Consider the following 26727-nt stretch of genomic DNA (forward strand, 5'->3'; position numbering starts at 1 on the left):
AACAAATGCTTTTGTCATTTGATAGAGCATCTCTTGGGTATATTCCAAGAGTGGTATTGCTGGGTCCAGGGGTAAGTTGATCCCGAATTTCCTGAGAAACCGAAACACTGACTTCCACAGTGGTTGCACAAGATTGCATTCCCACCAGCAATGGATGAAGGTACCTGTTCTTCCACAGCCTCTCCAGCAAAGGTTATCCTTGGTGTTTTTGAGTTTAGCCATTCTGACAGGTGTAAGATGATATCTCAAAGTTGTTTTGATTTGCATTTCCCTGATTGCTAAGGAAGTTGAGCACGACCTTAAGTGTCTTTTGGCCATTTGAACTTCTTCTGTTGAGAATTCTCTGTTCAGTTCAGTGCCCCATTTTTTAATTGGGTTAATTAGCATTTTAAAGTCTAGTTTCTTGAGTTCTCTATATATTTTGGAGAACAGACCTTTGTCTGTTGCGGGGTTGGTGAAGATCTTCTCCCAGTCAGTAGGTTGCCTTTGTGTCTTAGTGACAGTGTCCTTTGCTTTACAGAAGCTTCTCAGTTTAAGTAGGTCCCATTTATTCAATGCTGCCCTTAATGTCTGTGCTTCTGGGGTTATACATAGGAAGCGATCTCCTGTGCCCATCTGTTGTAGGGTATTTCCCACTTTCTCTTCTATCAGGTTCAGTGTGTTCGGACTGATATTGAGGTCTTTAATCCATTTGGACTTGAGTTTTGTGCACGGTGAGAGATCTGGGTCTATTTTCATTCTTCTACAGGTTGACATCCAGTTGTGCCAGCACCATTTGTTGAAGATGCTTTCTTTCTTCCATTGCATACTTTTAGCTCCTTTATCGAAAATGAGGTGTTCATAGGTTTGTGGGATAAAATCCGGGTCTTCTATATGATTCCATTGGTCGACTTCTCTGTTTTTATGCCAGTACCACACTGTTTTCATTACTGTAGCTCTGTAATAGAGTTTGAAGTCAGGGATGGTAATGCCTCCAGAAGATCCTTTATTGTATAGGATTGTTTTGGCTATCCTGGGTTTTTTGTTTTTCCATATAAAGTTGATTATTGTCTTCTCCAGATCTGTGAAGAATTTTGATGGGATCTTGATGGGGATTGCATTGAATCTATAAATTGCCTTTGGTAGAATTGCCATTTTTACTATGTTGATCCTCCCAATCCAAGAGCAAGGGAGGTCCATCCATTTTTTGGTATCCTCTTCAATTTCTTTCTTCAATGCCTTAAAGTTCTTGTCAAATAGATCTTTCACTTCCTTGGTTAGATTTACACCAAGATATTTTATGCTGTTTGTGGCTATCGTGAATGGTGAAGCTTCTCTGATTTCCCTCTCTGCTTCCCTATCCTTTGTGTATAAGAGGGCGACTGATTTTTTGGAGTTGATCTTGTATCCTGCCACATTACTAAAGCTGTTTATCAGCTGTATAAGTTCTTTGGTGGAGTTTTGGGGGTCGCTTATGTACACTATCATATCATCTGCAAATAACGAAAGTTTAACTTCTTCCTTTCCAATTCGAATCCCCTTGATCCCTTTATGTTGTCTTATTGCTATTGCTAGAACTTCAAGCACTATATTGAAGAGGTATGGTGAGAGTGGACAGCCTTGCCGTGTTCCTGAGTTAAGTGGGATGGCTTTGAGTTTCTCTCCGTTTAATTTGATGTTAGCTGTCGGCTTGCTGTATATAGCTTTTATTATATTTAGGTATGACCCTTGTATCCCTAATCTCTCCAAGACTTTTAACATAAATGGATGTTGAATTTTGTCAAATGCTTTTTCAGCATCTAATGAAATGATCATATGGTTTTTTTCTTTCAGTTTATTTATATGCTGGATTACATTGATAGATTTTCGTACGTTGAACCAGCCCTGCATCTGAGGAATGAAGCCTACTTGATCATAATGGATAATTTTTCGGATGTGTTCTTGGATTCGATTTGCCAGTATTTTGTTGAGGATTTTTGCGTCGATATTCATGAGTGAGATTGGCCTGTAGTTCTCTTTCCTGGTTGAGTCTTTGAGTGGTTTTGGTATCAGAGTAATTGTGGCTTCATAAAAGGAATTTGGTAATGACCTTTCTGATTCTATATTGTGGAATACATTAAGGAGTATAGGTATTAGGTCTTCTTGGAAGTTCTGGTAGAATTCTGCATTGAAACCATCTGGTCCTGGGCTTTTTTTGGTAGGGAGGTTTTTGATAACAGCTTCTAATTCTTCGCGACTTACAGGTCTGTTTAGATTGTTCACCTGGTCCTGGTTTAGTTTTGGTAAATGGTATTTATCTAAAAAAGCATCCATTTCTTTTACATTTTCCAGTTTTGTGGCATATAGGCTTTTGTAGTAAGATCTAATGACTCTCTGAATTTCCTCTGTGTCTGTGGTTATGTCCCCCTTTTCATTTCTGATCTTATTAATTTGCGTGTTCTCTCTCTTTCGTTTGATTAGTTTGGATAGGGGTTTATCTATCTTGTTGATTTTCTCCAGGAACCAGCTTTTTGTTTCATTGATTCTTTGGATTGTTTTCTGTGTTTCTATTTTGTTGATTTCAGCCCTCAATTTGATTATTTCCAGTCTTCTACTCCTCCTAGGTGAGTCTGCTTCTTTTTTTTTCTAGAGCTTTCAAGTGGGCTGTTAAGTCTCCAATATGTGCTTTCTCTGTTTTCTTTAGGTGGGCACTTAGTGCTATGAACTTTCCTCTCAGGACTGCTTTCATAGTGTCCCATAAGTTCGAGTATGTTGTTTCTTTATTTTCATTGAATTCAAGGAAGACTTTAATTTCTTTCTTTATTTCTTCCTTAATCCAGGTATGGTTCAGTAGTTGACTGTTCAGTTTCCATGAGTTTGTAGGCTTTCTGGGGGTAGCATTGTTGTTGAATTCTAACTTTAATCCATGGTGATCTGATAAGACACAGGTGGTTACTAATATTTTTTTGTAACTGTGTAAGTTCGCTTTGTTACCAAGTATGTGGTCAATTTTCGAGAAGGTTCCATGAGCTGCAGAGAAGAAGGTATATTCTTTCCTCTTTGGGTGGAATAATCTATAGATGTCTGTTAAGTCCATTTGCTTCATTACCTCCATTAATTCTCTAATTTCTCTGTTAGGTTTCTGTCTGATTGACCTGTCCATTGGTGAGAGAGGAGTGTTGAAGTCTCCTACTATTAGTGTGTGCGGTTTGATGGCTGCCTTGAGTTTTAGTAATGTTTCTTTTACGTACGTGGGTGCTTTTATATTAGGGGCATAGATATTCAGGATTGAGACTTCTTCCTGATGAATTGTTCCTGTTATGAGTATAAAATGTCCCTCTCCATCTCTTCTGATTGATTTAAGTTTGAAGTCAACTTTGTTAGAAATTAGTATGGCCACACCTGCTTGTTTCTTAGGTCCGTTTGCTTGATAAGCCTTTTCCCAGCCCTTTACTCTGAGTAGGTGCCTGTCTTTGTGGTTGAGGTGTGTTTCTTGTAGACAGCAGAATGTTGGATCCTGTTTTCCCATCCAATCTCTCAGCCTGTGCCTTTTTATAGGTGAGTTGAGCCCATTGATATTAAGTGATATTAATGACCAGTGGTTGTTAACTCCGGTCACTTTTTAAGTAGTAGGGCTTGTGTGTTTTCCTTCTTTGATTTGCGCTGGTGAAGAGTCTCTAGATGTCTGAGTTATTGTGGTCATTGTTGGACTCCTTGGTTAGTGATTTTCCTTCTATTATTTTCTGTAAGGCTGGATTTGTGGCTACGTATTGTTTAAATTTGTTTTTATCCTGGAAAATTTTGTTTTCTCCATTTATAGTGAATGAAAGTTTGGCTGGATATAGTAGTCTGGGCTTGCATCCGTGGTCTCTTAGTTTTTGGAGAACATCTATCCAGGACCTTCTGGCTTTCATGGTTTCCATAGAGAAGTCAGGTGTAAGTCTGATAGGTTTACCTTTATAAGTAACTTGGCCTTTTTCCTTTGCGGCTCTTAATATTCTTTCTTTATTCTGTATATTTTGTGTTTTGATTATTATATGGCGAGGGGATGTTTTCTTTTGATCCAGCCTATTTGGTGTTCTGTATGCTTCTTGAACCTTCATAGGTACATCTGTCTTCAGGTTGGGAAAGTTTTCTTCTATAATTTTATTAAGTATATTTTCTGTACCGTTGAGCTGCACTTCTTCTCCTTCTTCTACTCCAATTATTCTTAGGTTTGGTCTTTTTATTGTGTCCCATATTTCCTGAATGTTTTGTGATGAGAGTTTGTTGGACTTGCTGTTTTCTTTGATCAGAGTGTTTATTTTCTCTATGTTATCCTCAGAATCTGAGATTCTTTCTTCTATCTCTTGTATTCTGCTGGTTATACTTGATTCTGTAGTCTCTATTCGTTTACCTAGATTTTCCATGTCCAGTCGGCCCTCTGTTTGTGTTTTCTTCTTTGCCTCCATTTCAGTTTTCAAGTCATGAACTGTTTCCTTTATCTGCTTGATTGTTTTTCCTTGGTTTCCTAGGGTATCATTCACTGATTTACTCAATTCCTCGAACTTTCTATTATACTTCTCATCCATTTCTATAAGGGCGTTTTTTATATGCTGTTTAAGGGTGTCAATCACTTTCATGAAGTCAGTTTTTTCTACTTCTTCTTGATTAAGGTGTTCATGTCCTCCTGTTGTGGGGTCACTGGCTTCTGGTGGTTTCGTGTTGTTTTTCAGATTGTTGGGAGAATTCCTGCATTGGCGTCTGCCCATCTCTTCCTCCCAATACTCCCCTTTGGATCTTCTTTTATAGGATCAGGTCTTCTTGCCCACTGATGTACCTTCCCAGTGATGTCACTCCCCAGAGATGTTTCTCCACAATGATGTTTCACTCGGTGCCCAGAACGAAACTCCACGTTGCTTGGTTAGCTCGCGAACAAAGGGCCCACCCTGCTCACTGCGGGCAGGCTATGGGAACAAAGGAGCTACCGGCCACCCCTTTGTCCTCCTGGTTCGGGTTCTGTCCCAGCACCCTAGTAGGCTGGGCAGGGAGGCGCTATGCCCCAAAGGAGGGAGGGAGACAGGGGGTGTGGGGATCTGGATGTAAGCTGAGTGGGATAGGAAGAGAGAGGGGGTTTGGGCAGTATAGCCCCTGTAGGATGGCCAGGAAGTGTGGGCGGGCTGAGGTATGATCCCAGCTGCCGCAGCACTCACTCACCACAATGATGTTTCACTCGGTGCCCAGATCGAAACTCTGCGCTGCTTGGTTAGCTCGCGAACAAAGGGCCCACCCCGCTCGCTGCGGGCAGGCTATGGGAACAAAGGAGCTACCGGCCACCCCTATGTCCTCCGGGTTCAGATTCGGTCCCAGTGCCCTAGCAGGCTGGGCAGGGAGGCGCTATGCCCCAAAGGAGGGAGGGAGACAGGGGGTGTGGGGATCTGGATGTAAGCTGAGTGGGATAGGAAGAGAGAGGGGGTTTGGGCAGTATAGCCCCTGTAGCGAATGGTATTATTTATAAAGCAATAAAAAAAGAAAACCAGCCTACAAACCATAATCCCAGGGAACTTAGACATCAATGAGGACACTAAGATAGACTTATATAGATCTAATCTACATGGAATATAGAAGAAGACAAGATCTCCTGAGTAAATTGGGAGCCTGGGGACCTTGGGGGAGGGTTGAAGGGGGAAGGAGATAGGCAGGGAGGGGAGCAGAGAAAAATATAGAGCTCAATAAAAATCAATTAAATAAAAGAGAAAAAAAATCCCACTGGGAAACTTCTGTAGCTGGTAAACACTTTCAGCTAAGTTACAAAATTAACAGACAAAAATCTATAGTCTTGCTTTATTCAAGTAGCAAATAAACTGAGGAATAAATCAAGGAAACAACAATAGCCTTCTATAATAGCTTCAAATATATAAAATATCTTGGGATATCTCTAACCAAGCAAATGAAAGACTTGTATAATAAAAACTTTAAGACATTGAAGAAAGAAATTGATGAAGAAATCAGAAAATAGAAAAACCTCCCATACTCATAGATTGGTAGAATTGATATAGTAAAATGACCATTTTACAAAGGAATATGCAGATTTAATACAATCCCCATCAAAATTCCAACATAATTCTTCACAGGCCAGATTCATGTAGGAACACAAAATATCTCAGGATAGCTAAAACACTCTTGAGTAATGAAAGAATTTCTGGGCATATTAACATTCCTGATTTCAAATTGTACAACAACACTATAATAATAAAAACACCATGGTACTAGAACAAAAAGGACATGTATATCAATAGAATTGAGTTTAAGACACAGAAATGAGTCTACATAACTACCAACATCCAATTTTTGATAAATAATCTAGAAATACACACTGAAAAAAAAGACAGTATCTCCAATAAATGGTGATGGTCAAACTGGATGTTTGCATGTAGAAGAATGCAAATAGATCCATCTTGTCATCCTGTACAAAACTCCAGATAGATCAAAGACCTAACATACAGACAGACATACTGAATTTGACAGAAGAGAAAGTGGGGGAATATTCTTAAAATCATTGACACAGGAAAAGACTTCCCAAACAAACATCAGTAGCAAAGATACAATGATCAGCAATTAATTAATGGGACCTCACAATACTGCAGTTTCTTTGTGGCATAAGACACTATCATTTGGATAAAGAGGCAGGCTACAGTATGGAAAAGATTTTTACCAACTACATCTCTGATAGAGGGATAGTAACTAAAATATATAAAGAACTAAAAAAACCCTGGATGTCTAGAAAACAAATATTTCAATAAAAACGGTGTACATATCTAAACAGAGAATTCTCAAAAGAGGAAACTCAAATGGCAGAGAAACACTTAAAGAAATGTTCAACATCTTTAGTCATATGGGAAATGCAAATCAAAACTACTTTGAGATTTCATCTTACATGAGTCATAATGGCCAAGATAAATAAAACAAATGACAGCTCGTGCTGGTGAGGATGTGGTGGAAGGGGAACACTCTCATCTACTGCAGGTGGAAGTGCAAACTTGTACAGTCACTGTGGAAATCAGTGTGATGGTTCCTCAGGAAGTTGGTTAATGATCTACCTCAAGAGTCTGCTATATTACTTGGGCATATACCCAAAGCACCCATCATTCTACTTCAGAGACATTTGGTCAACCATGTTCATTGCTGCTCTGTTCATAAGAGCCGTAAATTGGAGACAGCTTCGATGTCTATCAATGGTTGAATGGATAGAGAAAATGTGGTACATTTACACAACAGAATATTATTCAGTTGTTAAGAAATGAAATTTACAGCTAAATGGATGGAGATAAAAAATAATTCTGAATGAGGTAATCCAGACCCAGAAAGATAAATATGCTATGTTTTTACTTATATGTGGATTATTGCAAACTGCAATCTATGTAACCACAGAGGGACTAGGAAGTGCATGGGGAGGGATGGCCTTCTATAGGGAAATAGAATAGTCATCTATGCATGGACTGGAACAGGAGGATCAAGTGAAGATAGGGAGGGAAGAGGGAGATAAAGAGGGCGGGATACTAAAACTAAGGGCTATTTGAGGGGTCACATGGAAATAATACTGTAGATACTTCTTAAAATATATACATATATGTAGGTATTCTAAATAAAATCACAGGAAGACAGAGCCCTGGTTGGATATCTCTTGACACCAAATGAAGCTTCTGATACTGGGAATGGGTTTTATCTAATCTAGTGTTGGTCAAAGATGTCCCATGGGAATCCTCCAAATACCAAGGCTATTGCTAAGGATATAGGTTACTCTCTACAAACTGATAGAATAGTTAGGTCCTATAGCTGAAGATAATAATATACAACTCACTGAACATGGAATAGTAGAGATGGTGACTACCTAATGTAAATGTAAGTTTTCTCCTGCCTGCAGTTCCTGAATAACCACTCTGAGGCTTATATTAATTATAAAAGTTTGGCCAATGGCTCAGAGTTATTACTAACTAGCTCTTATTTTTTTAAAAAATCTTCTGAGACAGGGTTTCTTTGTGTAGCTTTGGTGCCTGTCCTGGAACTTACTCTGTAGACTAGGCTAGTATTGAACTCACAGAGATCTGCATGCCTCTGCCTCCTGAGTGCTGAAATTAAAGGTGTGTGAACAGCTCCTAGCTCTTACTTTTAAATTAACCCATTCCTTTTTTCATATTTTTCATTAAAAATTTACTTTTTATTTTATGTACCAATTCCAGTTTCCCCTCCCTCCTCTTCTCCTGTCCCCTCCCCCTCTCATCCCCATCTACTTCTCAGAGAGGGTAAGGTCTTCCTTGGGGAGTCAACAAATTCTGGCATATCAACTTGAGGCAGGACCAAGCCCTCCTCCCTCCTGTATCAAGGCTGAGCAAAATATTCCACCATAGAAAATGGGCTCCAAAAAACCAGTTCATGCACCTGGAATAGGTTGTGGTGCTACTGCCAGGACCCCCAACAGATCAAGCCACATACTGTCACCAACATTCAGAGGACCTAGTTCGGTCCCATTCAAGTTCCCCAGCTGTCAATCCATAGTCCATGAGCTCCCAGTAGCTTGGGTCAGTTGTCTCTGTGGATTTTTTCCCCCATCAATCAAACTGTTTTTTTTTTTTTTTTTGAGACAGGATTTTTCTGTGTTGTTTTGGAGCCTGTCCTGGAACTAGCTCTTGTAGGCCAGGCTGGCCCTGAACTCACAGAGATCTGCCTGCCTCTGCCTTCTGAGTGCTGAGATTAAAGGCGTGAGCCACCACCTCCTGGCTTCATCAAACTCTTGACTCCCCTTGTTCATATGATTCCTCCTCCCTCTCTTCAGCTGAACTCCAGGAGCTCAGCCCAGTGCTTGGCTGTGGATTACTGCATCTGCTTCCATCAGTTACTGGATATGAGTTCTAAGCTGACAATTAGAAACTAATCTGGTTAAAGCGGAAGGCCCTTTCACACACCCTCTCCACTATTGCTAGGAGTCTTAGCTGGGGTCATCCTTGTGGATTCTTGAGAATTTTTTCTAACACCACGTTTCTCCCTAACCCCATAATGGCTCCCTCTATTAAGATATCTCTTTTTTTGCTCTCTCCCTCCATCCTTCCCCCAACTCAGTCTTTTTGATCTCTCATGTTCCCATCCCCCATCCCTCCCCTTCAAATTATCAAGTTTCTATCATTTTATATTTTGCCACGAGGCTTATGACTTGTTATCTCACATTTGCTTCTCTGGTGGCTGCTGGCATCCCCTTGACTCTGCCTTCTTTCTCCCTGTGCTCAATTTGGCTTTTCCACCTAGCTATAATCTGTCCTGCCATAGGCCAAAGCAGCTTCTTTATTAACCAATGGTAATAAAACATATTCACAGTATATATATAGAGGCATTCCATATCTTGCTAGAGCCTTTACCCCCTTGTGCTAGTGTTCACAGTACTGGAAAATATTCTGCATGCTACCAAAGGAGGAAGCTAAACACCTATCTAGCTACAAACCCTTTAATCTTAGTGGTGATCTATCTGCAAGATAGACTGGTAAAATAATGTCACAAATATTGTGGAGTAACCAACCATATCTGATTTGATTTAGTCACAGTCAATGAGATGGAACCCATACCTGACACTGCTTGGGTGGCCAAGAACATGAGATTAGATAGGTTTCGGGGAGCATTGCTGAAGAGGTGGCAGAAAGGGAGTCAGAGGACCAAGATGGCTACTGGTAGTATCTTCTGTATATGGCAGGGAAGCTGTGCCCATGAAATTTCAATATGGTCACCTAAACAAGACCTTCACAGTAACATCAGTTGACACCCCAATGTGGATGATGGAAATCTCACAAGGCCCAACTCTTAGTTGAAGAGCTATGGGGAATTGGTGGCTGTTGAGAGAGGGTCTTATCCAGAGTGGAGACCCCTAGTATTCAATCCAAAGTGTTAGCATTCAGGCATTATGCTGGTTTGTCCCTTGGGGACCTGGCAGGTTGTTTATCTCTGCGCGCATGGGCTTGCCAGTAGTCAGGTAGTAGTCTGGCTTGCTCGGATCCTGAAAATGTCATCATGGGCTACATAGCCCTGTCCCCTCATAAGAAGTGGTCCCTGCCTGCCTCGTGTCTTCTCTTCTGCGGCTCTAGTCTCCAGAGGCCATTTCCTCCCCCATAAAACTCTCCACATGACCTCTGTCGCACGGGGTTCGTCTCTCTTTCCTGTCGTTTTAAAATTATAACACAAAGTATTCAGCATTAAACATGTACTCATATGAGCAACAATAAATGAACTCAGCAGGTTTTATTCACACACACACACACACACACACACACACACACACACACACCGGTGTCAACAATTTGACAGGAAGTGGAAGACATGGAAGGAAGTGGAGGGGAAAAGAGGGAGTGGTAAAATGTAAATATAAAACTCATGTATGAAATTCTCAAAAAATTAAAAAAAAGAGTAAGAATCTCTTGTGTTCACTTGAAAAACAGAGTAGCTATAAATGGTAATAATATACTATGTATTTTCAAACACTGAAGATAGGAGTTTAGATGATTTCACCATAAATAAATGCTAAACGTTTGGAGAGAGAGATGTTTGAAATGATTTAAACATTTCACAAAGTAAACACATGTAGAAATGTCACATGACATCACATAAATATGTATGATTCCTATGTGTTTGTGTCTTAGTTAAAATAAACTTAATATAAAGAAGGAAAAAACTAATTTTGTTTCTTAGGCATAATATTTTATAAGATAAAATCATGTTGGAAATTTATATAGTATCTTGATGTTTTTTTTTTCAACGACAGAATCCTTGAGAAATCTATTTGCTCATTTGGGAAAGACAATTTTGTTTTGCCTTTAGCTGTTTGTTATCACAAAAGACGCTGTCCTCTGCACTGTTGTCTGAACTACCTCTTGGGCCAGCATAAGAGCATCTTTGGGATGTCTGTAACATGTGAAGGGCTTGTCGGTTCAGCAGGATACAAACGTGGTTCTTTGCTTCTCCCGTTGTGTTCTAACGTGCAACCTCTGAAAGTCACTCAGCTTTGATTTTGGAGCCATTTCTTATGATACTCTTTAGGAATATTTTCTCTAAGTTACCATCGTACTTTATATATATATATATATATATCTGAATAATCTTCACTGTTCCTCAAGCGTTTTCATGCTTTAAAAATTATTTTGTGTTTATGTTTTAAAAGCAAGACCCTGGCTGTGCATCAGCCTCCCTAGAATCACCACACAACTCAGAAATGGAAGGAATAATGCCTCTATTCAGTTTATATATTTTTGTTTGGTTTTCTTCAGTATGCCCCACAACTTTGCTTTATGAAATAGATGGTAAGTCATTTAAAACATAAGCTTACATGCTGTTGGACTCTTATTTTTGGTAAATGCTTTCTAAAACAAATTCAACCTTTTCTTCCTTTTGAGGCATTCCTAATTTCTTATCTCAATTTATCTCAATATTTTAATAAATATTTATTCATTCTATTTAACACATATTGTATTTCAAATATTTTCATGTATATTTTGCTTTAAGTAGAATATATCAAAATTGTACTTTTTAATCCACTATGAGCTTTGTGTTAAAAGTGAATTCTTACTAACACTGGAGTTTTGTAAAATTTTTATGATTTTTACATTTTACTTAATTTGTTTGGGTTTTCTTTCTGGTGCTATCATTATTAACATGTAACTTTATTCTTTATTCCTGTTTTTTATCATGTAAATTTTATACTAGAACATAACTATCCCCCAGTGACTATGGCATTAGTCCCTCCTGACATTCCCCATGTTTGCCTTTACCATGTGAAAATAGCTATTATTAAATAATAAAGCATCTGTTGAATCGCCACTGTTTAAGATAGAAAATTTAGAATGCTTCTACCTTCGCTACACTCCCCAACACCCATATAAAATATCCCAACATTTCATCGTTATAGTAGCATAAGAAAATCTCATTTGCTCGTGCTCCGTCTCCTTCTGCTCCTGATTTGGACCTTGAGATTTCTGTCCGGTGCTCCCATGTGGGTCTCTGTCTCTGTCTCCTTTCATCGCCTGATGAAGGTTAATATTCATGAGGATGCCTATGTGTTTGTCTTTGGATTCACCTTCTTATTTAGCTTCTCTAGGAACATGAATTATAAGCTCAATGTCCTTTATTTATGGCTAGAAACCAAATATGAGTGAGTACATCCCATGTTCCTCTTTTTGGGTCTGGCTTACCTCACTCAGGATAGTGTTTTCTATTTCCATCCATTTGTATGCAAAATTCAAGAAGTCCTTGTTTTTTACTGCTGAGTAATATTCTAATATGTATATATTCCATACTTTCTTCATCCATTCTTCCGTTGAAGGGCATCTAGGTTGTTTCCAGGTTCTGGTCGGGGGAGGGGGAGGGAAATGGGAAGTGGTTGTGGGGACGAGGCAGAAATCCTTAATAAATAAATAAATTTAAATAAAAAAAATAAAAAAATAAAAAAGTAACCATATATATAATTTTCAAAAAATTAAAAAAAGTTGAAAGCTTAAAAAAAAAAAAGAAAATCTCATTTATGATCAGAGTTGGAAAAGGGAATATGGGCATCTTGAGGAGCTAGAAGGAAGCCCTTCCAAGGTGACCCGAAAGGAGAAACTTTGTAAAGATTTCTAAGCCACATTCTTATCAAGATGCCAACATCTACAAATTGAAGAAGTTCATTTGGGCACACCTTCAAGATGAGTTATAGATTCTGGTTTCTGGTACTCACCAGAACCCCCCCTCCCCCCCCCGGATATATAGGGGCTGCTGGAGTCATAGAGATCCTGTTGCTATTGTTCCACAGGAGCCAGACCTGTGACTTATTGCGATGAACACTGGCTAGTAAAGCCAGTTGGACAAAAGAGTATACTATGTTATACACTGCTCCCAATGGCACCAGGACAAATGAAGAGGTGTTGGAGAGGCAGAAAAGAAGGAGAAATGAAGAGTTTTGCTCTTGTTTTTGTTTCCTTGTTTTATTTTGCTCTGGTTTGATTTTACTTTTTAGTTTCTCTTTTGGGGGTGCTGTGGAGGTGAGGGGAGGATATGGGGGGACCATGAGGTGAGCAGAATTAGGGTGCATAATGTGAAATTCCCAAAGAATCAATCAAGAATTTATATTTAAAAACTTCAAAATAAAAAAAAAAGATGAGTTGTAGTCCTGTGAAAAATTGTGTATTTGTATTGGTGAAAGCATGAATCATCTTTGTGGAATTAAGGGTATAAAGATCAAACATGTGCCAAGATGGCTTAGAAGACTAAGTAGGAAAGGAAATAATTTTCCTTAGTATGGAAAAAGTAAAACCAGTTTTCACAAGTCAGAAATTAGACAAGCCCACTTCTGCACTTTTTTCAATATAATGGTTGAGTTCTTAGATGGCTATTAAGGCAACAGAAAGAAAAAGGATGCAAATTGAAAATAATTATTGCCCTCTGCTAATTATATGATCCTGTATGTAAAGACCTTAAAGACTACCTTAAACAACTCATAGTTCCGGTAAACATTTTTAGAAAACTAGTAAGATAAAAAACAGTATTAAGAAACAGTAGCTGTTCTATATAACAATAAGTAACATGATTAGCGAAAATCCTGTTCACAGTAGAAGAAAAATGGAAATAATAATAACCATGAAAGTGAAAGATCTATGTGGTAGGAATTTTAACAGTGGGGAAAGAATTTGATGAAAACACCAGGTGATGGGAAGATCTCTCATGTTCGTGGAGTGTAAGAGCTAATGTAGTAGCAATGGCTACATTAATGAAGATGATCTAAAGATAAATGCAATTTAAAGCAGCATTCTGTCTTTCCTACTTTTCTTTGACTTTGAAGAGACAAGACGACCAAGGCAACTTGTAAAGGAGCTAATTTAACTGGAGGGTGAGTCAGTGAGCATCAATGGCGGGGAGCATGGTAGCAGGCAGGCATGGAACTGAACTGAAGCAGTGACAAAGAACTTATATCCTAATCTTCAAGTAGGAGCAAGTGAGCGAGATAGATAGATAGATAGATAGATAGATAGATAGATAGATAGATACTGGGCCTGGCCAAAGCCCACCACCAATGACACAGCTATTTTTGCAAGGCCATACCTCCTAATCCTTCCCCAAATAGTTTTACCCAAGGGACCAAACATCCAAACTAATAAACCTGTTAAGACCATCTTATTAAAATAACCACACATTCCAATAACTTTTTTACAGGAATAAAAAAGTATTTCTTAAATTAATATGAAAGCACCAAAGATCTAGTATAGCCAAAGACATCCTGAGGAAAAATAACAATGCTAAGTGTATCACAACAGTTGATCTCAAGTTATATTATGAGATGGAGTTTCATATGGAGTTTTAGCAGCAGAAACTTTGTGGCTCAAGATCCCAGAGAATAGAACAGATACCTACGCAACTATAGACATCTGTTCCAATACAGTGGCTAAAAAAGAATATACATTGGAGAAAAAAAAAGCCTCTTCAACAAATGACAATACTGTTTGTTCATTCACATGTATAAAAATGAAAGTAGAATTCCATTTTATTCATCTTGTGCAAAGGTAAATTTAAAATGGATCAAAGGTCTTAATGTGAAAGGTGACTCTTTGAAACTCCAACAGGAAATCATAAAGACACTTTGGGAGCAAAAATGGAAAAATAGAATCAGGTATGTGTGTAATCTAAAACCTTCCCATTTGTGTCAGAGCCAATCTTTTTTATTACAATGACTTGGCACATTGATACAAGAATTCATTTTCTATATCCAGATATTCAGTCCACTCCAAATACCAGAAAAATGTGCTTGTATCCCCCAAATGTACTGAGGAGCAGTTTAACATTTCACAAACTTTTAAAGTTTCCCCGTGATCAACAGATTTATATTAGTATATCAACAAATATCATTTTTAAAATAAGGGAGTGCTAAAATCATAAAGTATATATAATAAACTATGGACTTTACCAATCAGATTCCATACTAAATTAAATTTAATTAACTGAATAAGTAAAACAGAATAAAAAATCAATCAGAGAATTATCAATTAAATTTACCTGGGTTTTTTAAAATACCAAGTCGAATTCAAGGCTTTTGCTAATTATTTCTGAGTATAGTATGTGAAGAAATTTGCAATGAAAGAAACACACTGAAGTAAACACAGTTGCTGGGACAGAACCTTCTGCTTCTCAGGATTGAAATTGTTTGAGGTTGTGTGTTTTGGGTGGTAAAAGGGTGGTTACCTAGCAACAGCCCCTCCTCCCTTGTCTGTACTGCAAGAAGCAGTTTGGCAAGTCAGTAAATTGATTACTAGTTTGCTAGATCTGAAAGAACAATGCAATAACGTGGTAGGGCGTAATTCTCAATCATAAGAAACTTACAGGTTTTTCTCGGTGGATTCCACTCTTTATCTGATGTTGCTTGAAGCTTGTCTGGCGATTGTATAAATGCTGAGGTGATATTCATCAAATGAAAAAGAAACTTCAGAGTTTGATTAATGGCATTTATTTTCAGTTTGCTTTTGAAGCAAGCAATGAAATAGTTACAATACCATCAGCCCTGGGCAAGTGGTCATCTTATCTTATTGAACTCTCTGAAATAAGAAGGCACACAATGAGTTGGGTTGTGGAGAAACACTCTTTAAAGATTCTAGACAGGTTTTATACTCCATTTTACCATCTGAAGGTATAGTTAATGAGGCATTAATTTTTATATAACATACACAGAATATACTTCTGTTTATAACAAATGAGCTTAGCCATATGTTACAATAACTTAGATGGGAAGCATATACTTTAATACAATTTACATCATCTAATCAGATTACTTTGAAATGCATCACAAATGAGCGCCACTGTCATCTCACGGAGCACAGGGCTGAGAAGGCAATTGCTGCAAAGATCCGAGTGTTTAGGACCCCACCACAGACACTGCCATGGGAAAATTCTAGGCAGCAACTTAGTTTCTGTGTTTTCATAGCACGAGCATGTGAGGTTTTAAAAAACGTCTATTCAAAGAATGCCACAGTGCCAAGTGTGTGGGAGCTGCTGGAAAGGGAAAGAAAAGAGGCTCTGGCTTAGGAAATTTTCCATGATGCAGAGGGCTGAAACCAATGTCTCCCCAGACACAATGCTGATGCTCGGGGCAGCTGTTCGCCAGAACGCAGACACCTGTCTCGTGTGCAGTTTTCTGAGACATCCTCATGTCTCATCTTACTTCAACACAGTACATACCGAAATCCATTTGTTTATTGAATTTCAGAGCAAAGGACATTGTGTGTATCTGTGAAGCATTAGCTAATAGGTGCAAGTCACAGCTGTGTGTTTCTTCTTTATAAATCTGCTCAGTGTCTTAAAGAGTAATACCATTAAGATTCAAATTAATTGAAATATGATAGCATATTTTTCCAGATCTTCATTTCAAAGAATAGCATTCCTTTGAAAGTACCTGGTAATAATATTATTTTAGTAGTTGATCAGACTCTTGTAACTTGTTTGCAGAAACCTATTAGAAGCTAGAGTCTTTGACTGTAAATATGACTATATCAGCAATGTCAAAATATTAAAAGTCATATCTAAGAACAAAGTTAGCACATTCCAACTGTTCCCAAGAATCTTAACTGTTCAAATGTCAGATATTAAGAGGAAATAGAGGACAGACCAGAAAAACAGGAACAACAAACAAATGTTTAGACTATAAATTGTTTAAATATTAGGGATGATAGAGGGAACATTGCTATTTTTAATATATCAATTTTTGGTGGAATTCCCTGAAATATGATAAGTGTGGTATGCATTCAATTGTTCACAGAATATTTTAGGAAACAAGAATGCATCTTACAATGGATATTTGATATGGACACAAATCCTTACCATTTATTTCTTTTATGAATTATGATATTCTGATAACTAGGACACATTTATTTTAATGTCTGTAGATGATCAGGAGAATTTTGGATTAAAAACTGTCAAGGATACGTTTCAGGACGTGTCTCCGCGTGTCTCTGAGCCTAACAGAAGAGCATAGTTAATATCTAGTAGCCCAACAGTTAAAATAATTGGTGAGTGTGCGCTGAATCCTCAAGAGGGGAGGGAGGGTGCGAGGAGGAGGGCGAGGAGGAGCGGCTGAAGGGAGAAGGGGGAGGGCAGGTGCTGATTTCAGCCCTGTAGCGTCAGGATTGCGTCAATTCGTGTTTCTGCCACGTCTGGAGTCTCGGGGACAAGCTTTTCAGAAGAGCCAAAACAGGAACAGGGCAGGGTGGCACATTGCCGATAGAAAGCGCGGACCTTTCTCCAGCCTCTCCCGCTGCAGGTGCCGGCCCGTGGATCAGGCTGTTTCCTCGGGAAGCCTTGTTCCAGGGTCTTTCCAGGTGAATCTGGCTGGAGTTCTTTCAGCACCTCGGACAGAGCACGCAGAAAACATGGCTCCTATCACTACCAGCCGCGTGGAATTCGGTAAGCAAGTTGCTGAACTTGGGGCTGTGGCTGGGCTCAGGGCTGTGCTCTCCTCGGGATGTTGGGGATGTTGAATATGTATGTTTTCAAGTAGCTAATTTGAAAGGAAGTCGAGAACAGCAGATGGTTAATTGTGGCTTACTTCCTTTTCTTGGTATCTTTCTCCTTAACATCGCCTTCTGTGATTTCACCTTCCAGAAGTTCCCGAATGTTCACTGAGCTCTGTAAGCCTGAGCTGAGGAAAGACAAGGACATCTGTTGTTAGAACGCTGCTTCAGTTATTTTCTGGATGATTCTTATTTGTGTGTAAATCTTTTAAGGAAGCCACATACGCCTTTGGTTACATAAGAGTTCGGTGTGACATGAAATCACTTGTATGTTGAGGATTTGAGATGAGTATTTTATTATGTTGTCATAATTTTCTTGGCTATGTTATCTTGTATCCCTTAAGTATGTTGCTAATGACAGACAGAATTCTGTGATAGCATAGTTCTGGGGACTTTGAAATCAAATTGGCTTTGGCCTGCTTAATGTTCCCAGTTGAGCTTTCTGGAGTCCAGCGCTGAACAGTTAAGTAAAAGCTGCTCAAAACTTGGATTAGAGATCTTGCTTTCTGGATTGCTTTTCCTGTTCATATTCCAAAAATTTGTCACTAAGGTATCCTTGTCTGCTTCGGTAAACAAACTAGACGTGCCTTTTAGAAAATCAATGAACATGTCTAGGTCCAATTATATTCTAATGGGAAAAGACCAGGGTTTTCATCTATAAGTATTTTTTAATTAAAGGATGGAGACATCTTTGAATAGTATCTCTAGATGTATCATAATTGTGATTAAAATGACTAGTATGGCATAATCTCTGCTCTCAAAAACTAAGTACGGTATCAGTAGTTACATTAGCAGAACATGAGTCCATGTTTTGAATATTAGAGGTAATAAAATATGCTTAAATGATTTTTTCAGCCTTTTATCATTGGATTTGTATGTGTGCATGTGTGTGTGTGTGTGTGTGTGTGTGTGATACACTCAGTTCTTGATGTGAAGTCAGAAATTTTCTCATAGTGTGGCATCTTCAGAGACTATCTTTGTGAGCGTATGTTCATGCTCACTTGTCTGTCTACTTAGAAAATATTGATTTCAACTGCTTTTATTGTTCTTCTTATATTGGCTGAAGCATTTCTTAGTTCCTGAGCTTGCGTTTGCTGCCTTGCCATGAGTTATTAGATTGTGTGGGTGTGTGTGGGGGCACAAAGATTTGAAGAGAAGGGAAGAAGCTCATACTGCTGAGCTGATTAACTCTTCCTCCTCTTTTTCTTCGGTAGCATTCACTTTTTTTTTTCTGATTTAGGAGACTAGCAGCTTAACTTTTTTTTACACTATTCAATTTAGTCATACAAATAAATTATAGAATTTTTATTGCTGCCTTAGTTTTTAACCTCACATATTTTTTCTTACCTTTAATTCATTTGATTTCCTTCGAGTTCATTTTTATGAAGTAAATGGACAGAATATTTAGAAGGTGGAGAAGGGACATAAGGAAGATTAGTCTTCTTGGTCTTAAAAGGTGTTAACCCTTTTTGGGCTGGGATGTGTATGTTTAGTATTCACTATTTAAAATAAAACATGGATAAAATAGAGCTAAATGTGCACAACACGTTATGTTCACTTCAGGCAAAGGTTTACTCTTTAGATGGGGTAGTACAGCTCCTAAGCAGTTGTTAGAAGAGTCTGCGTACATATGAGATGATATCTGCTTCATGCACGCTCACTGTTGGAATGTCACTCCATGCCAATGATTTAATGTTTGCAAAGTTAAGAAAACAATGCCATTTTCAATTTTATCACCTTTTGCCATATATAAATAGACAAGGGCAAAATTGAACTCTAAATTGCCTATATTCACTTTTCATTCACATTTTGGGAATGGCTATGGATTTATGACCATTATTCTCTTTTAACCCACATAAATTACTTTGTGCTTTTGATAATCCAGGGCTTGAAGAATTTTAAGCTCATATTTACAAAAGGATTACAATGCTACAATTATATGCTATTATCAAACTATTGTTTTTCTTTTACTATTTTCTCCTTATTAATAGATATTTATCTCTTTATCACATTCCATAATTAAAATAAAAAAATAATGGGTTTGTAACAATAACCCATGACTAGCATGTTTTTTCCCATAATTTTTTAGTTGTGTAGATTACTGTCTTTAGGTATTCTTTTTTTCTGCTTGAGTCCTGGGTGACTAGAGATGTATTCAAAGGACAGAGTTCCCCAATATTTGTTGGTTATATATGTATATAAATGTGTATATTCATAATTAGTAGATTGGTGCTTTTGAAAAATCTCAAAATGTCAATGAAAAATAATAAAAATAGTACTTCCTCATATTGACTCATGACATCTGAGTAAAACAAAGTTAGATGAGAATATTAAATATGATCCCATATTTGTTCCAGATATACTTTCATTTACTTATGACTCATGATATCTGAGTAAAACAAAGTTAGATGAGAATATTAAATATGACCCCATATTTGTTCCAGATACACTTTCATTTATTTATAAAAATCTATTGAAGTAAGGAGTTTTAAATCATAATGTATCTCCTGTGTGTCACACAGGGCTATGTTTAGATCTCAAGCTAGTGGGAAACTATTATTCATGCCCAGAACTGTGGGGAAGTAACTCAAGCTTCTCCACTTATACCTAGTGCTCTATTGTGCTCTTCCTGTAGTCTTCCATTTCCACTCTGATCATTTAATGGACGTCATTTGTCATTTGGTTTTACAGATGAAATTCCCACAGTCGTGGGGATCTTCAGTGCATTTGGTCTGGTCTTCACTGTCTCTCTCTTCGCTTGGATTTGCTGCCAAAGAAGATCATCTAAGTCCAACAAGACTCCTCCGTACAAGTTCGTGCATGTGCTCAAAGGAGTTGACATCTACCCTGAAAACCTAAGCAGCAAGAAGAAGTTTGGAGGAGAGGACAAAAATGAAGCCAAGAATAAGTCAGCTGTGCCAAAAGTTTCACTGCATCTTGATCTGGAGAAGCGAGATCTCAACGGCAATTTCCCCAAAACCAATCTCAAAGCTGGCAGCCCTCCTGATCTAGAAAATGTGACCCCAAAGCTCTTCCCAGAGAGAGAAAAGGAGGCTGCTTCCCCAGAGAGCTTGAAGTCCAGTACCTCCCTCACTTCAGAAGAGAAGCAAGAGAAGCTGGGGACACTCTTCTTGTCTCTAGAGTACAACTTTGAGAAGAAAGCATTTGTGGTGAACATCAAGGAAGCCCAGGGCTTACCAGCCATGGATGAGCAATCCATGACCTCTGACCCATACATCAAAATGACAATCTTACCAGAGAAGAAGCATAAAGTGAAGACCAGAGTGCTGAGGAAGACCTTGGACCCCGTGTTTGATGAAACCTTCACATTCTATGGGATTCCCTATCCCCACATCCAAGAGCTGTCCTTGCATTTCACCGTTTTGAGTTTTGACCGGTTTTCAAGAGATGACATCATTGGAGAAGTCCTGATCCCTCTCTCAGGGATTGAATTATCAGAAGGAAAAATGCTAATGACTAGAGAGATCATTAAGAGAAACGCTAAGGTAATCATTTAAACATTTAAGTATTTATAAGGAATCTTTAGCATAAGTTTTTAAAAATATCTGTGGTGCTTTCATTCAAATGATGAGCTGGTCCACATTATCCTTAATTACAGTAGGAGACAGCAAACAGAGAACAAGAGAACAGAGCAGGCAAAGGAAATTGAATACACAGCTGAAATGCTCAAGGAATCTTAATGATATAAAACAAGAGGCCACACTTTATGATATTTATACATCATTTATGTAAAAGGCATTTTTACTTTCTATTAAAATATTTTGCAAAAGACTGCTACTTTAAAATTCATGTTTTCATCTCTTACCACAGGTTATCAAAAGTGAAATAAAAATCAAATCAATTTATTCTCAGGATGTGGAATTCGAATGAAATTACTTTTGAACAAGGGGTCGTCCTGTTATGTTGACTTATGAATGTCCATTCTCCTGGTACCTAAAGGAAGTGAATGACTCTGCCTTCCTACTTGTACTTCCTTGACAATTCTTGGGTGATTAGAAAATGATATGACGTCAACTTAGCACCCAGAACCCTTTCCTTTTTTATATATTTTAAATATATGTATCATTAATCCTAAAAGTGGCATTTGGAAATAATTTGTTCTCTCAATGCTATAATTTAAGAAAAACAGCAGTCACATTACTTAAGTTTTTTAAAATCACATTTTAGAGTTAAAAATATCTTTAGAACACTTTGTACCCGTCTTCCTGTCTTCTCCACACTGGCAACAGTTAAAGCTCAGGTCCAGAGGGCTACGTGGTTTGACTGAGACATCTAACTGGTTGGGCCCTTTAGTGTCAGAGAACTCCTGGACCTTTGCTGTTTTCTTTACCACTCTCTTTGTACAGTTGCTTAGTTTGAGGTGGTCTTCCTCAGCCACAAGAATATAGCTATATATTATTTTTTGGCATGTTTTTTTTCTCTAGCTGTTCTTAATTACAAGCAAGTCCTATGTTATCGTTTTGTTAGTTTTAGTTAAAGCTTGTATTTTGCATCCTTAGTTGTCTTAGCTAATGTCTTTAATGTAAAATAAAATATAAACACCTTTGCAATGAAGGAGTCCATGTTACTGTCCAAAAGCAAGTTCTAAAACTTGAGCCAGTTCTCTCCAATACTTAAATTCATTTATTTCCTCCTTAGATTGAGGAAGTACTTTGGCTATGTAGGACAAGAATTCTGTGATCCTGGTCCAGAATAGTGGCTGGATACAGAATAGGTCTTCTTTGGCTTGAATTCAAATGCTAATAATGTCAATAATGAGGAATTTAAACTAAAATCAAATATCAGCCTTGTGATCCTACACATATTGGTTGACATATATTAATAACTTAAAAGATTAAAGATATCTTTGGATAGCAAAAACTAAAGAAAAAATCCTCTTGGGAATATAATTATAAATACCTTTCAAAACATGTGTAAGTACTGGGTGTGGTCAAATCCTTGGAAATTTTAGTATTAGGTAGTACCTAAAACAACCACAAGATGGCAGTCAATGGTTTTAGTCATCATAGGGCCAAGCGTTTCTCAGATTCTCTAGCTTGCTAAAATAAAAATAAATAGGAGCACGGCATTAAAATAACAAAGGTACTATGTTGCTGTATGTTTTGTGATGAGGGCACAAGAGCTCAACACGACCACTACGTTTGTGTGCTTGTCTTTGTTTAGAAGTCTTCTGGACGGGGCGAGCTTCTGGTCTCTCTATGCTATCAGTCCACCACAAACACGCTCACCGTGGTTGTCTTAAAAGCCCGGCACCTGCCGAAGTCTGATGTGTCCGGACTTTCAGGTGAGAACGCTTCTGAAAACCCAGAGTTCCGTCTATACCTGGTTTATGTATTGTCAACTAACAATGGACTCTGGTTTGGTCAGTCTCAATCATGAGCACTGGGATTGCCGAGTTTTGTGGGAAAAAATTATGAGTCAATTCTGCTAGCAATACAGAGAAAGTCATATGCCTGTGACACAGTTAGTGGAGGAGGGAACATTTGAGTGGATGACTTAAAGCAATGACAAAAGAAGAGGAACAACGCAGCCTGACATTGCTCAGAAAGAGTTCTGAACTTTGACATGTCAAAAGACTTACTCACTCACATTCTTTGGTGAGCTTACTATTTTTCTAATAATACATAGGCTTTAATAATAAAATTTTAGTTTCGAATAATTGAAAAACAAAGTATTTGTTGTAGAATATGAGGAAGAAAATGAGCCAAGTTACAGGTTAAAATGATCTTAATTAAATCCTTTATCCTTCCATTTCTTAATAGAGTATCCTCTTTATATTTCTTAAACACTATAGACATTGGGCACAATAATACTTGAAGGGCTTTTTCAAAACTGTAAATGTATATTTTAATAAAGAATCGCTGAGTGATATTGTTCTTATTATTTGATTGAAGAAATTGAAGACAAGATCTTAAAGCTTGAGATCATGAAGATAAATGATGTATATACTGCAATCAAAATAATATAATTATGTGATATAGAAAGTCACATGATCCTGAACCCAGTTTAGTAAGAATGTCACAGGAGAGATCAACTCTTGTAAATTAAAAGCAAACCCTGAAAGTGGCTAACCACCTGTAGAAAAGCTAAAGAGGACATGACCTGGTTTTAAATCCCTGTTCAACAACAAAAGCGGTCCTCACCAGGAGACAGATTCACTGAGAGTATAAAATCAGCAAGCTCAGACACTGCCTTCATCTTGCTTTCGGGATTAGGCAATATGCAGCATTCTCTTTCCTTCCCCTTTCGCTAAGACCGTTGACAATTTAACCCTTGTATGTCATTGCAGATCCCTACGTCAAAGTGAACCTGTACCACGCCAAGAAGAGAATCTCTAAAAAGAAGACTCACGTGAAAAAATGCACTCCCAATGCAGTGTTCAACGAACTGTTTGTCTTTGATATTCCTTGTGAGAGTCTTGAAGAAATCAGTGTTGAATTTTTAGTTTTGGATTCGGAAAGGGGATCCCGAAATGAGGTGATTGGGCGGTTGGTCCTGGGCGCCACAGCAGAAGGAAGCAGTGGGGGGCACTGGAAGGAGATCTGTGACTTTCCCAGGAGGCAGATTGCTAAGTGGCACATGCTCTGTGATGGGTAGTTTCCTGGCCGTGAGCCGGAGCGTAAAGGCTTTTGCTAGGCAAGAAGAAAGTTTCTTTCTTATACATGATTATGATCTTGTGGCACAGCAAGCTACTTTATTATTTGTTTATTATTTATTAAATAATTTAGGTTAGAAGTGGATTAAAGTAGTAGACCAGAAAACAGTTGTAAATGTGTATCTTGATAATATCCTTCTTTATTAGAGGTGTTGACTAAATTTTCATAAGATACTCAATTTCCCTCTGTCTGGTCTTAAGCGGGCCAAGCAAGTCTGTTGTGAGTACTCTAGTTTAATCTCAAGTCGCAGGTAGGTGTGTGTTGTAGATCATAATGTCACTTTTGCCTTGGTAGTGGAAGTCCAGGTAATCGTTAAGAGTTCAAGATGAAAACTCACACCTTTTTGTATGAAAATCAACCCATGTTTCTTCAGGTTGGGGAGAAAAGGTTTTATTTCAATCCAAAGATATTACAGAAATGTCCTCCAGTCTGTTTTCTAGTTTATTTCATGGACAGTTGTCCTATATATCAAAGATATGCTGTCGTTTCCATTCGGTTTGTGATTATTTGATACAATCTCATCATAAGAGGGGTAGGTAACTTAGGTTCATTTTACAAAGACAGCAAACAAGTTGAGAAATTAATTAGTTAAAGGGCTGAATTGAAGAACACTGTGGTTGCAATGAGATTGTTTTTGTTCCCTGAGATCACATGTGAGTAATATAAAATGTAACTTCACATAAGAATCATGGTCTTGAATTATTCACCGCCCATTCCAAGCCTCAGTGTGGCCTAAGATACTCCTACTTACCTCTGTGAAGCTGTCAGACTAGTGGAAAAAATAAACTTAAGCTAGATATTCAGTTAGGAATACAGTTTTTAAATATATATAAAAATCTGTATCAGTGAACGAGTGTATTTTCAAGGCTGTCTTTCCCCCTCAGAGAGGGCATGGCTACCTAAGTATTTAACTTATTCTTTCCCAGGAAGTTCTAAACTACTTAAAGAGAAACAAAAGAAAAGAAAACGTGTTAAATTCTGTACATTGTCAGGTTGAAATCAACCACATTAAGTAAAAAGACTAAGACAAAAGACTAATAAGCCTATCAGAATCTACAGACATTCACAAAATAGACTGAAGCTGTAAAATTAGCATGGACAGTGTGTGCTACACTGTCTTTTGAGACCAATTTGTCTTGAGCTGCTATTTTTAAGACACAGACCGTGTCTCGTGCCATTCCCAATCGCTAAGTTCTGAAACTCTTGCCAAACTCGTTTGATGCAAGCAGAGCTCTAGCGTTGTCTGGGAAGACTTAACTCGATGATGGCGATGTCTTTATATCTGAATTGTTGGAGAATCATGAGTGTGACTTAGGTCCAGCGGAATTATTAAATATGCAAGTTAGAGATGATGTCTACTGAAAACTTTACCATTTGAGTCAAGCTTTGTGTCAGTGCTTTAGCCATTTTTGAGAATGTGTTTGATATCACAGTGTTTGTAAATTCAATGAAAATGTATTTCCGAACTACTTGTCTGTGCTTTTTAATGACTATGAAGAAGTTCAACTTTCTGTAAGGAAATATATTTCATTCTGTATGTACAAAACTGAAATCAATCTCTTTTATGCTTTCCCGCACTCATTGTCATCCAGTGACAAGGTCATCTCACATCTCTGTCTACTCAGCAGTCTGTGACACCAACATGGAATGAACTGCAACCGTGTGGAGTTTGGGGAGGCCAGATGGCCTTTGTATGGATGCACATTTGATGTCATAGGCCATGGAGTGAACTCTAACTTGGAGCTCTAATATCATGAGGCATGGTTTCCAAGTGTCCTACAGAGTGGCAGGAAGTTGATGGTGATCCAACTTATAGGATGTTTATTGGAAAAGGATTTTTTAAAAAATAGGAAACAAGTCTGACAAAAAATACTTCAAAATCACATTAAATTGTTTGTAAATAGTTTTTAGTTTCACAATTTAAAGTGTTTTGAAGGTTTGTTAAGTTGATTGTAACTATTTACAACTGGTTTTAAGGGAAAAAGAGAAAAGCAAGAGAAGAGTTGGAACAGACAGGGAGTTAAGTGATCTCATCATTTCTGAAAACTGTACTGTTTATAGTGTATTACAATATCATTGTGAATACCCAACTCTGCTAAAATTCCTGCACTGTACTAAACATGTAAATTAATTTGTTGTCTGCTTAGCCAGTCTAACCACCCAGATAGGGAGGTTGCCGTGTCTGAAGAACTGTGAGATTCAGTGACTGACTTGTCGTAGTTCAGTAGAAGTGATGCAGAGGAAAGCATGGTGTAAGGGAGGTGGCGTCTGTTCTTTTGTGCCAGCTCTGTATGTTTGTAAGACACGAATAAACTGCTGCTTTTGCCCAAACGATCTCAAGGAAGTGTCCTGCCAATGGCTCTGTTGTAAGTTTTGTGTTACTGCTTTCTGAGGTTTTCTCTTTTCCTAATAGGACACCTACATAGGTTAGGGAGCACTGGAGACTGAGCAACAAGATTTTTCATGTGAGGAGGTCTGAATTTTGCCGTGTTTTTGACATGCCTAACCTGAAGTGAAGCCCGGTTCTTGGGGAACGTAGGCACTGACCTCAG

The 26727-nt window shown here is 38.1% G+C and overlaps 1 protein-coding gene across 1 annotated transcript; it reads left to right on the forward strand.

Annotated features, from left to right (window-relative positions):
* Positions 1-17102: 17102 nt before the first annotated feature.
* Positions 17103-26515, forward strand: Syt4 (synaptotagmin 4). Its single transcript, XM_041660301.1, has 4 exons — positions 17103-17391; positions 20190-21004; positions 22683-22803; positions 23809-26515. Exons 1-4 carry the CDS (start codon positions 17358-17360, stop codon positions 24114-24116), a joined length of 1278 nt encoding a protein of 425 aa, XP_041516235.1. The 5' UTR covers positions 17103-17357; the 3' UTR covers positions 24117-26515.
* The last annotated feature ends 212 nt before the right edge of the window (positions 26516-26727 follow it).

This window comes from Microtus oregoni, unplaced genomic scaffold (genome assembly GCF_018167655.1).
Source record: "Microtus oregoni isolate MIOR12 unplaced genomic scaffold, Mior012 000011F_ref0000422, whole genome shotgun sequence".
Taxonomy (NCBI): domain Eukaryota; kingdom Metazoa; phylum Chordata; class Mammalia; order Rodentia; family Cricetidae; genus Microtus; species Microtus oregoni.

Excerpts from the sequence above, each read along its gene's own strand:
- Syt4 (XM_041660301.1), top strand. The coding sequence starts at position 17,358 with ATGGCTCCTATCACTACCAGCCGCGTGGAATTCG. Across the intron at positions 21,005-22,682 it reads TCATTAAGAGAAACGCTAAG|AAGTCTTCTGGACGGGGCGA; the intron begins GTAATCATTTAA and ends GTCTTTGTTTAG. Across the intron at positions 22,804-23,808 it reads TGATGTGTCCGGACTTTCAG|ATCCCTACGTCAAAGTGAAC; the intron begins GTGAGAACGCTT and ends ATGTCATTGCAG.